The following is a 12,102-nucleotide window of genomic DNA, read 5'->3' as shown; positions in this document are numbered from 1 at the left end:
AGATATTACGTCTGAAATAACGGAATGAACGAACAAAGGGCAGATATCCTTAATTTTTCGTCATGTCAAATGTTCTTCACAATGTTCTTCATTTATTTGTTATCTGCTAAAACATTGTTATAACATTTTCATGTAGAGATGCCAAACGTTTGCTTTCTTCTCTTTTCTCCTTGGTGCGGAACCAGTGTTCAGAGAAACACTTCCGGGAGGGGGACCATTTTACCTCGTTCTACAACGTTCCGTTTCCAGTAATTTCCAAATGCGCTCGGCGAGTAAATGCAGGAGGACCGTTAGTGACAGCGAGTTCCAGCCAGAGGTTTCTAGAAGCAGCGTGTACCGGGATAGTCGCCGGCAGATAGTTCTGCTCACTGCAGAAAACGTTACACATTAAAGTTTTATCATCATTTAGTTGGCTAAATGGCTAAGTGGGGAGAAGGAGACCCTCGCTGGATCGTAGAGGAGAGAGCCGATGCCACTAATGTCAATAACTGGCACTGGTGAGATATGATGAAAGGATATCTGGCTGCTAGCTAGACTGCTAATGCTAACATCACTCATTTAGCTAGCTCACGTTAACAACAAAGTCTAGCTTTTAAATTTTGGATTGTGTTCCCCTGAGCAGATCAGATAGTGTTATTAGATTGTTCCCAACCATAACGTTCAGTGTTAGGTGTGTGTTAGCGAACCAAAGTATCGCATTTGAAATAATTTGCCAAGTTAACCTTTTGATCGTTTTCAGGTTAGCTTCAGTTGTGGCTAGCTACTGTGCCGTCAACTGCATGTATTGAGATTGTTGCCTGCCGGTGTTGATTAACAACGTCGTGGCTTACTGTTTTTGTAACAACGCACGTGTTTCGGTGTATGAACATAGTAGGCAGTCGATTATTATCGTTAGTAGCCTCTCGACTACTCTTGTTACCCCTGCATAAACACGTGAGGTAGCCCCATTGACCATAATTTGTAGCTCGCTAACAAAAATATGGATCCAGACTCTGGTGTTAACATATTTGTCTCTATCTTATAACAAACCAAGTGTTTAAAAAGTGGCTACAAGTATTAGGGTTTCAGCACACATTACAAACTGAATAGTATGTTGTTCACTGGTCTTAACGCCTTAAAAAGCACTGATTACAGTTTCTTCTTAAAGTCAATAATGTCAGTTATAGATGATTTCATATGTGAATTTAACAAAACCTACCTGGGAAATATCCACTTGTCTTCTTACAGACTGTTGATGTTATGTTAATCCCTAAATTGTAAATCCATTTTTAAGATAAATTGGTCACTATTTTACTTCTCAAGTGCCAGTCAGTGAGTTCGTATGCAATTATAAAAAATAGCTTTGTACCTGCTGCCATAAATGATCTTAATAAGAAGTAGCAGTCTTCCAGGTGTCTGGTGTTTCTTGGGGTTTTATGTATTTTTTTTACATGCTAATAAATGTTACTTTTGTTTTGTTGAGGATTGTCACTCTGCTGCAAATGAATGTACCTTTAGTTACCAATAAAGTAACCTGAACCTATTTTGCTGATGTCTGCTAGAAGTTCTGTTCTGATTTATTGAGTGGAGACAACACAAAACTGTATGAAAAACACAGTAACCACAACCCCTCAACAGAATACTGCAAGATTTGAGTTGTGTACCTGTTTGAATCCCCTTTCTCATCACTGTGGTTTTTGTGGGACTTTTCAGGACTGAACGAGATGCAACAAACTGGTCATCAGACAAATTGAAATCCCTGCTCCTTGGGGTGAGCGTGGAGGGGGAAGAGGGGATGTGTGAGGTGACAGAAGTCAGCAAAGTAGAAGGAGAAGCTTCAATTAACAACCGCAAAGGGAAACTTATTTTCTTTTATGAGTGGAACCTGAAAGCTACCTGGACTGGTAAGGAACAGACGGGGGTTTTTGTGTGTTTTGTTTTAGACGGGAGTTTTGTCATTTGTCTGCCGATAGTGGTGGCAGTTTTCATAGCTGAGAATAGTATCACAGCTGATTGAATCGAGGAAGCAAACAGGAAACTAAACTCATTACCTGCCTTCTTCAGGGCTTGTGTTCTTATGTGACCATAGGTTCACTCTTTAAAATAGAAAAGACATGGTTAAAATGCATGAGTATTTAGTACAGGAGAATATCTGATCAAATCTTAGTCATTGACAGAATGAAAGGAAAATATGTGTTTTAAGAAGCTTTGAATTATAGCTGACACACTTAATTTTTTTTATTAGGAAAGTCCAAATCAGGAGTCAAATATAAAGGAACAATTGAAGTTCCAAACCTGTCTGATGAAAACGACATGGAGGATCTTGATGTAAGTTTCACTGAAGAACCAGTGAATAGTGATTTTAATTGACTGGCTGTTGTAGGGATGGAGTGTTGATGCTTGTTGTGTAATCTTTGTCCAGATTACTGTATCACTGAACAAAGATGAACCTGACACACCACTGGCAAACCTGATGAAGACAAAAGGAGCTGAGAAAGTCCGTGAGGCTCTAGGAAGCTATGTGGGGTATTTAAAAACGGGTGCGTGAAACCAGACTCATTGAGATTTTATTACATGTCAAAAGCAGTCAGACAAAGACAGCTGGCTTCCAAACACCAGGGACATTCAAAAGCAGGATAAGCAACCAATGTCTTGTCTTGGTTTTGTATGGATGTACTGGACATACTGGTAATTAATATGATCAGAAAAGTGACCGACTGGGCTGTAATCAGTGTCTCAGTTAGATCACGGTGGTGGGATTTTCTTTATGGTTTATGATGATAAGCCTGTATTGTCCCAAGCTGATCCAAAATATTTTTGCTTAAGTTTTTTTTTTTTTCTCTTTGTAATTGCAGAGTTCACACAGGGAATGATCTTGCCCACAGCCAATGGCGTGGCCAAGCCTCAGTCCACATCACAGTCCAAACCCAAGCAGGAAAAAACTCAGGTTTGTGCTGGTAACAGACAGTCTCGGCTGCATTTTCAGACAGAGCTCTTGTCCCTAAATAATTTACTGTAACAGAAACAACACTTATGAATCCACCCTCTTCTATCACTGTCTTCTTGTGGAGGCTCAGCAGATCTTCCCTCACACTCTTCTTGTTTTGTTGGAACAGATTTCCTCAGGCAGCACAGTGGCTCCAGTCAGCACCGGAGTCAAGATCCCCACCTGTAAATTCAGCATGAAAGAAACGTTCCTCACTTCCCCGGCTGATCTCTACAGGGTCTTCCTCCACCAGGAGGTGAGCTTCAGGTGCTAATTATCAGCATCTGACCCAGTTCTGGCTCCGTTTTCAACAAGTGCTCACTTCATTCTCGCACACAGCTGAAATATTGGGCTTCACAGATGCCCTGTATCACTGTGATTTTTGGCTGATGGAAGTTTGTCTTGTTGATGTGCAGATGGTCCAGGCATTCACACATGCTCCTGCCACTGTGGAAGGAGAGAGGGGCGGAAAGTTTCGTCTGTTAGATGGAAATGTTTTTGGTGAATTCACAGAGCTGGTGAGACTGACTTTCATAGTCATATGTAATGTTTATTAATACTGTAGACACAGAGATTAGTTCATTTTGTTGGCTTTGACTTCAATTTCATGTGCTTTATTCTGCTTAAAATTGAAATGAAAGTACTATTTTCCCACCAGGTAGCTGATGAGAAAATAGTGATGAGGTGGAGGTATAACAACTGGCCCTGTGGTAGGTTTATTTTCTGTTTTTATATTTAAGTCCTTTTCATGTCGAAAGAAGAAAATTGTTTTGATGCTAAGAGCTAACACAACACGTTTAATTTCTAAGCACTAGTTTTGTTTATTTACTTGTGTAATTTATCCAGTAAAAATACACAAAATTTTGCAGTTTATTATTTGCATTGCCTTTTTTATAGATGGAACACAATTTAAACACATCATTTATCATTATTTTGACATTTTATTTACTTTAATTGGACGTCCCTGGTAGGCTAGTGGTTAAGGCGCAGCACTATTGCCGCTGTGGCCCGGGTTCAAGTCAGGGTTGCGTCAGGAAGGGCATCCGGTGTAAAACACGTGCCAAATGACAACATGCGAGTCGTCGGTGTGACGAGTCGCTGTGGCGATCCCTAAACGGGAAAAGCCGAAAGTGACTTTCTATATACTTTAATTTGACAATGATAAACTTTAATATTGTTTGTTAGACGACACATTTTTGCAATTCAGTGGATGGAAAATGAAATGAGAAATTGACTAAAAGACAGGTCATATTAATAATCTGTAATTCCAAAATAGCAAAGTCTAGAATTAATTACTTTAAGCACTGAAATAAAACACGTTCTGTTTTGGGGCTGGGGCTCAGTAGACCCTGCTGGGGGTACTTTACTTCACCTGTCTTTACTAATAAAGTGCACCACGTATTATGGTGCACAACCTCAGACACTGGTTGTTTTTCTGTTCCACAGAGCATTATGCAACAATCACAATGACCTTCTTGGACCGGAGCAACGAGACGGAGCTGAAAGTGGAGTGTCGAGGCGTTCCGACCGATGACGAGGAGCGGACGAAAGAGGGCTGGAAGACATACTACTTCGAGGCTATTAAACAGACTTTTGGCTACGGAGCACGGCTCTTCTGAAGACGGTGTACTGTGGTGTTGTTGCCCTCTTCTGTTTTTGGATATTTAAACCTCTTGTCCTTTGGTCTTTGGCACAGGATGTCCCATCATAAACTCATAGCACGACTTAACGAACCTTACAGTGAAGTAGACAAGGCCAGTCCGTTACCTGTCTGTGTGTTAATGTGTCTGAGCGTATTTAAATCTGTGTTCCCCTTCAGTATTTGGGCCACTTGTTCCAACAAGCGTGAATGGGCTGCGCCTCTGGGACAGGATGGAAAATGGATTGAATTAAGCAAAGAAGAATCTATTCAACCACTAATGCAAATTGGCCTCCACTTCTATAAAGATGTCATTATTGCAAGAGCTAAATGTTTGATTTTGGTTTTATTTGAAAAACAAATGTTGCTTTGGAAATAAACGTTTATTTTGTACTTATTTTACTCTTTTCATGTTAGCTGTAGTGAAGATGCTTTCAGCCAGGATGCATGTTTCATTTCAAACTGTCAAATGGAGGAATGACTACTAGCTAGCTAAACAGTACTGTACTTTCATTCATACTTGATTTTGTATACATCGCAGACTTGTTTGCGATCAAACCAGCTCGCACCTTCAGCAGAAGCATCAACACCGTCTCAGTTCCTTGTGCAGGTATCTAGCATAACAAATCAGGATACATTTTTGCTATGTCTGGCTTTAAAATGTACATTTTCAATTAAAAACAGAAAAACAAAAAATGTCAGAGAAAGTGGTATATTTATTCATAATTTCATCACTTCACAATGGGGGAAAAAAAGTTTCTTGGAATAAACTGATCCAAACAATGCTCTGGATTTGTTTTTATTTGTGAAAACATCTTCACATTTTTCAGTCAGAAAAGTTGAACTTATTTATTTACATGTTATTTATTTTAACATTTCATATGTAAATGTTTTCTGCCTTTAAAACATTAATTTAGAAGTGCTGTAAAATTAAATGCACAAAGCAGAAACCACTATTCAGCAAAAGAAACGGTTTGCTTTTAAAGATCACCGCAGGACACATTCAGATACTTTTACTGGGGCAAAAAAACTAAATAAGCATAATGCTGATTACCTAAAACGATGTGAAGAGCTCATTACTAAATGGAAAATGCACAAAGAAACTTCTCAGTTCAGCTACAAAACAACTTTTAAACATAGAAACCAAGTAAAGGTAAACAAAAATTTCCTAATCTGCAAAGAAAGCAGTGGATTTACTATAAATATTGCACAAATCTGCACAGAGCATTCATGTCCCAAAAAAAACTGTGGTAGAATTGAAGAGTTAGAGTCACATAACAAAACAGTATTGTTGGCCTAATATAGCACATAACTTAAATGCTTTTTCCCAAAACAACTTCTATGCGGATGTCAGCTTTTATCTAGTAAATATCACTTATTTCTGAATAAACACACAAAAAATGTGATGGAAATGAGTGGGAGTTTAAAGTTGTATCTTCTGGTCTGACACTCAGTTATAAGCAGATGTAGAGTTCTGATTCCTGGAAGAAGGAGAAGAAGTGAGTGTTTGCATTGAAACTTTGTGTGATTAATAAAAACTGGTGGCTGAAGATGAAAGTGCCTGTTTTACGTCCTTTATATTAGTCACTGGTAATCTTAGCCTTCCTCAGCTTAAAACAAAATACACCTTTTTATTGCACATGACAGCAGAGGACACACTTCACATGTTTCAACAAATAGTGAAGTTGTCAGCTTGTTTTCAGGGGCGTAATGACGATGTTGTAATTGCCACTGTGCTTCTAACGTGCTCTAATGACAAGTCCTAAAAGACAAAAACAAGCAATGTGCTTTTTTGCATCTATGTATAATATAAAATATAGCTATTTTTTGGTGCAGACTGCCTGCGTTTTCAGTCAGAGGATACATACGCTGGAACTTGAGTCGTTGTCGAGCGAGTCCAGGCTGTGTCGAGGTGCCATTTCTCCCACATTTGCAGTTTTTTTGACAGAAATTTCATGTCGTTTGGTTCTGGAGAAAACATGTAAAATACAGGTTAGACTTGAAACAAAGTGGATAACTGATTAGCAGGAAATTAATCTACTGTTTTTAGATCATCATCATGATCACTTTTCAATCAAAAGTGCCAAACGTTCTGCTTCCAGCTTCTAGAATGTGAGAAACTAATCGATAAATACACAAAGATCCTTTTCAAGCTATAATATAATATAATCATGTGTCCTAAACCGAGGACATGGGGTCAAATGTTTCACCACCATAAACAGTCCGAAGCGATAGCTGTGATAATACTGTAATCGCTGACAGCAAGTGGTCCGGACTATACCTGTATAATGGCCACATGCTGAGGCCTCTGTTGTCCTTCTTGGCTGCCGTAGCTGGGGCCTGCTCCATCACTTCTTTCAAAAAGTGGAAGATCTTCTCTGACTCTATGCACTGTTTCCTAAATAATGACATAACAAGATGAATTTTCCACTTTCAACATTTTTAATATAAACATGATTTAGGTTATCACGTTCTCAAAAACCTGAGTTTACAAAGTCACTTTGTTTTTAGGTTGACTGGTGAATCGAAATTGCCCATAGGAGTGAGTGTGTGTTTTTGTTTGTCTACATATCAGCCCTGTGATAGACTGGCGACTGACAGGGTGGACCCCGCCTCTCGCCACCAGGACTCTTTCTAAAAGGGCCTTGGTCAGGGAGGAGACCAAGAACCCAGTGGTCCTTCTAACAGAGCTTCATAAGGCTTCTGCAGAGATGGAGGCCATCTCAGCAGCTCTCCATCAACCATATCTAAATGGCAGTTCACGCACATTTCTCATCCAACTTTATCCATTTAACACTGAATGTATAATATCTAAATCTACAACAGTTTGCAGCATGAAGGGATCTGAGTACATTTTTATGCTGCATGTAAACTAAACAGACAAACAGAAACATGTCCAGTGTGCTAAAAAGACTAAAAGCTAGTTACTTCTTGAGGGCAAATTTCAAGCAGCTTTAACTTGTGGGGACAAATAGCTGTCATGCTTGAGTGAAGGTGAAACAACGGGCGTACTTACATGTGAGCGACGGACATGACATTGCTGGGCTTCGACTGAGTTATCAGACAGGTTTTGATCAACAGAGACTTCAGGAACATCTCCAGCGCCCGCGCTGATCTCTGCGGTTCAGGGTTTTACAGCTCTATGGTGTCACACTTCACTCTGGTGTCAACACGTCTCTACAGGTCAGCACTTAAAAGTCATTTGTCAACTCTGGACTCTAATGGAAACTTAAATCACTGGTGTCTACACATATTTCACGTTTCCTCCAACGTCACAGCACAGAACAAACTGCATGACCTGCAGGGAAACCTTTGGCACAATGCACCGAATTATTCATGATTGTAGCAGTGTTTTGTTCACTGTCATTTAAAAGCAGCTGTGGTGAGTTTTTTGTGCCACAATGGCCTTTGCCACCTTAACAATGACACACAGTAATTGTGAGTCAAATAAATATAAATTGTGATTTTTTTAAAATAAAAATTGTTAAATGCTGGATAGGACATTTGAAATTTTTAATTTCCAATGCCAGAAACAAACAATTATTAGTATGTTAAACACTAAATACAGCAAAATCCAAAAATATGTCATTTCTCAAATGTTTAAATACAAAGCATTCTCACGGTGCATTTAGTGCCTACTTTCAAAACAATTTTGAATTGTATTATATAAGACATACTGCATGCCCTGTGGTAGAAGGGTTCAGGTACATACAGTAGGTTAGAATTCAATGGATGTCAAACTGGAGGGACTACAACTCCCAGCATGCCTAGCAGTCCTTGAGGAAGAGTTGGAGGAAGACAGAGCAGGACTGCTGCACAAAGTCTTTCTACAGCTGCTTTCTGCAGGGTTAAAGGATACAGATGATCACAGGAACTGCCATCGCAATCCTCCCCACCTGTGTGTCCTTTTGCATGATCTTTTTGATGCGACTCTTTGAGCAAAAACAGACATTTCCAAACTATCATCCACAGAAATAGCATGCCGGCTAAGATGCTGCATTCAGGTGCTCCTGGTTATTAGATCGAACATGTATGAATGCAGCACACACGATTTTCCAGGCTTCTGGTTCGAAATAAAATCACTTTTACTGCAACAACTCGAATATTATTCAGATTTTCTGACAATAGCCCGGCAGTGTTTATCACCCTGCCAAGAATCAGGACAGTAATATTCTACATTTCCGATCGTCCCCGAAAGCAACATATGTCCCTACGCTCTCTGCGATATGAGCACGGTTAGTTTGGTTTAAACTGACTTTATCCCCTTTAATAGAGCAGAATAAAGTTTGTACTCACAGGAGGGAACCGTACATTATATTTTCTCTTCTGTCCTGGCATTTCACTCGCTGTAATCCGCGCGGCTCAGTCACATTTTTCATGTTTTTACCGCAACTCGTTGCAGCGTCCATTTGTTTACCTTCAGCCCGAACACACACACACACACACACACACACACACTCCTGAGGTCACCCCCTGACCCCAATAGTGACGTCACGGCCTTTGACAATCTTAAATATATGGTGACATATATTTCAATTAATACCATCAAACCAAAGGAATTTAACATTTCGTTTTTGAGGTATTTTTGCTTAATGTAAAAATATAATGAAGTTGAACTACTAGACTGTTTAATTAGAGCTGAATAGTCCTTTAGACGTTTTATAGCCTCAAATGGCTCAATGCCAGAAAATTGTGGTTTTTCCTTCTTAACTTTAAGGATACCAACACATCACACCACATTTGCGCTTTGCATAACAATTAAACACATCCTGTGAAGATATATCTTATATCAATAAAATTGTGATTTAAGCGCATCTTGATTATCTATAGTGTATTACTTTGCATGGGACAAGTTGCAAAGGTCAAAGATAAGGTTAATCAGCATTTACTTCAAAGGTTATTCAACACTAATAAAGGTTCGAACCAGCAGGACAAGACTGTATATTATTTCTCTATCTGTTTGTCTTATTGGAAGAAAGGCAGCAACATGCTCCACTGTGTGCTGTTCGCAGTCTGTATATTCACAGCTTGTCATGTTGATGGTAGGTGACTAAATACATACGATACTGTATCTGTATCTTCGTGCCCTACTGTGAATGTGTTTTTCTGCAGTTTGTATTGAAATGAGAGCCTGTGTACGGAAACTGAAGCAAAATATTTTTTCTTATCTTTTGCAGGCTACACATTAGGTAGAGAAGAAGAAGAACATTTAAACCAGGTATTGTCTTCATCTGAAACATTAAACACTGCATGAGATTAGCTCCTGTTTCACCCTTGTGGACTATCTGTAATCAGAGAGCAGTGGTTACAAGACTGTTATGTTGTGGTTATAGTTGCTGTCACTCTGAATAAATTAAAGAAAAAAGTGACCAGCTATGGAGACGAGTTGGTAAAGGATGCAGCTAATTTGATTTTTAAACAATTTATTCATTTAATTGTTTGATACCATAATTTGTAAACAGTTAATGCTATAGGTTCCATACCAAGATGTGTGCTCTATCTGCTGCTTCTAGAAATCAATAAACCTAAGCTCACATGTGGTTTTTGTGTAGTATGATTTTGAAGCAGATTTTCTCCAGCGTCCTCTACATCCTGTGATTCAATGTCCTGACATGAGTCCGTCTCCCAGCATCCCTACGTCAGGTCAGTGCCACTTCACCAACATTAGTGTTCGTATTTGGAAAGTTTTAGTAGTAATTAGCCTGATATGAGAGCAATACACCTGCACTGAAATGGTTTAGAAATGCTAAGGAAAACGACTCCTTTGCCTCATATCTGGCTTTTATAACCCCTGATCCTTAGAAAGTTTGATCTAATATTTCATAGATCATCTGCATGCATGTCTGGTGTGTCTAAATTTCAGCCGGTTTGTTATCCCTTCCAGAGAAACTATACTTGTTGCATGACCTATAAATGATTGTGCTTTTAATATTTCACTAAAGGATTTTGACAAGGCATTAAATACAAGATTATCTTCAGATTAACTGAGTTTAACTGACTACTTCTTTTTTTCTGTTCTAGTTGAATATGTCAAAGCTGCAGATGTGAAAGTCATTGCCGCACTGGGAGACTCTCTAACTGTGAGTGAGTTGGTGTTAAGATGTATAAAAACAAACAAAAAACTATTTAATGTTAGTTTATATTGGAATAGAAATCACAACTGTGTTTTATTGGATACCATTACAGATTATAGTGCAAACCAGGAGAAACCAACACAGGCTGCTAAATGTAGACAGCCAACGTGTTCAGTATTAAATAAATAAATATGATATAATTATTTTTATTATATTATGATTCTTGGTGATAAATAATCATATGAATGAATACAGATATATAATGCATAATATAGGAATACAAACTGTGAAACAATCCAATTCTTGAAACTCAGCTCATTATTATGAAATGAAAATCTGTCCTGTGTCTTTTCAAAGATAGTTTTAATTTGTTGCTCTGAGATTTGTGTAAAATAATCCATAAACACAGCTCCAGAGTGTTGTCTTTACATTGATACCATCAGCATGTAGCATCATGAAATGATGTTACTTTTACCAATATCTGGTTTTATTTCACAGTATTATAGCAGTTATGTTTTATCGTGAAATCTTTATCCATCGGTGGAGACAAACAGAACCAGACCCAGTTATGTTATTAACTATTAACTCGACCGAAGCATGAGATAATGAGTTTACCATACAAACCATTAAAAACTGTGAAACCATAATGTAACAAAAAATAGAGGTTTTTAGATTTATTGTCATTTTTACTACCCATCTAGGATCCTCAAACAGTTTAAAGTCACTGTGTGTATTAAAAAACTATTTAATATATCACATAGGCAACACATTGGTATTTATACAACAGTGTTTTTCTTAAATCAGACTGTTGTTAGTACAGTATTGGTTTTTTACAGACAGCTATTGGTGCTGGTGGCTCTACGATCATCTCCATACCATTTGAATTTCGACAGCTGTCTTGGAGGTAAATCAGCTGTTTCATGCTGGACATTATCTTGTGCTGTATGAGCTTGGTTATGTAATGTAGCTTGTTTATAAAGATAATCTTATTAATGTTATCTTATCTCACCAGTCATATTATAAATGTCCCTGCTGTTATAAATATAAATGTCATTGGTCAGAAGCCGTGTCCCTTTCTCTTCTTTTGCTGTAGCATCGGAGGTTATGGGACTTTTGAAAATGTCATTACACTAGCAAGTAAGAGCATTTACACCAAGCATGCAGTTTAAATAACACAGACTTGTGTCAAAGAAGAAGAAAACATCTAAGTGGCTGCATTACAGTTTAATATGTGAACCCAAAAGATCACAACTATCTTAGCAGCTTAATGGAAATGAGTCTGAGACTCTTCTATTGACTCCTCTGTGTTTCTAGATATTTTTAAACTCTTCAATCCCAGTCTGATGTATCCATCCCCAGCAATGACGATGCACGGCAAACCTACGACTGTCAGCGAGACTGGCTTTAACTTTGCCGTCACCGGC

General features: G+C 38.5%; 2 protein-coding genes and 1 long non-coding RNA gene across 3 annotated transcripts; 2 read left to right on the top strand and 1 right to left on the bottom strand.

Annotated features, from left to right (window-relative positions):
- Positions 1 to 237: 237 nt before the first annotated feature.
- Positions 238 to 5,389, top strand: ahsa1b (AHA1, activator of heat shock protein ATPase homolog 1b). Its single transcript, XM_020604229.1, has 9 exons — positions 238 to 497; positions 1,693 to 1,883; positions 2,225 to 2,307; positions 2,402 to 2,519; positions 2,835 to 2,926; positions 3,096 to 3,221; positions 3,382 to 3,483; positions 3,624 to 3,675; positions 4,412 to 5,389. Exons 1-9 carry the CDS (start codon positions 418 to 420, stop codon positions 4,582 to 4,584), a joined length of 1,017 nt encoding a protein of 338 aa, XP_020459885.1. The 5' UTR covers positions 238 to 417; the 3' UTR covers positions 4,585 to 5,389.
- An 86-nt stretch (positions 5,390 to 5,475) lies between these two features.
- On the bottom strand, positions 5,476 to 9,059 carry LOC109962481 (dr1-associated corepressor). Its single transcript, XM_020604231.1, has 6 exons — positions 8,901 to 9,059; positions 8,464 to 8,536; positions 7,621 to 7,714; positions 6,886 to 7,002; positions 6,473 to 6,572; positions 5,476 to 6,085 (listed from the first exon to the last, which is right to left on the bottom strand). Exons 1-6 carry the CDS (start codon positions 8,940 to 8,942, stop codon positions 6,059 to 6,061), a joined length of 453 nt encoding a protein of 150 aa, XP_020459887.1. The 5' UTR covers positions 8,943 to 9,059; the 3' UTR covers positions 5,476 to 6,058.
- Positions 9,060 to 11,546: 2,487 nt separating this feature from the next.
- Positions 11,547 to 12,102, top strand: LOC109962424 (uncharacterized). The gene is made up of 3 exons (XR_002275254.1): positions 11,547 to 11,582; positions 11,772 to 11,815; positions 11,993 to 12,102. It is a non-coding gene; the product is annotated as an uncharacterized LOC109962424 (long non-coding RNA).

The sequence above is a fragment of the Monopterus albus genome, unplaced genomic scaffold (genome assembly GCF_001952655.1).
Source record: "Monopterus albus unplaced genomic scaffold, M_albus_1.0 scaffold64.1, whole genome shotgun sequence".
Lineage (NCBI taxonomy): Eukaryota > Metazoa > Chordata > Actinopteri > Synbranchiformes > Synbranchidae > Monopterus > Monopterus albus.
Note: the sequence above shows the minus strand (reverse complement) of the source record. Positions and strands in the feature narration are given on the sequence as shown.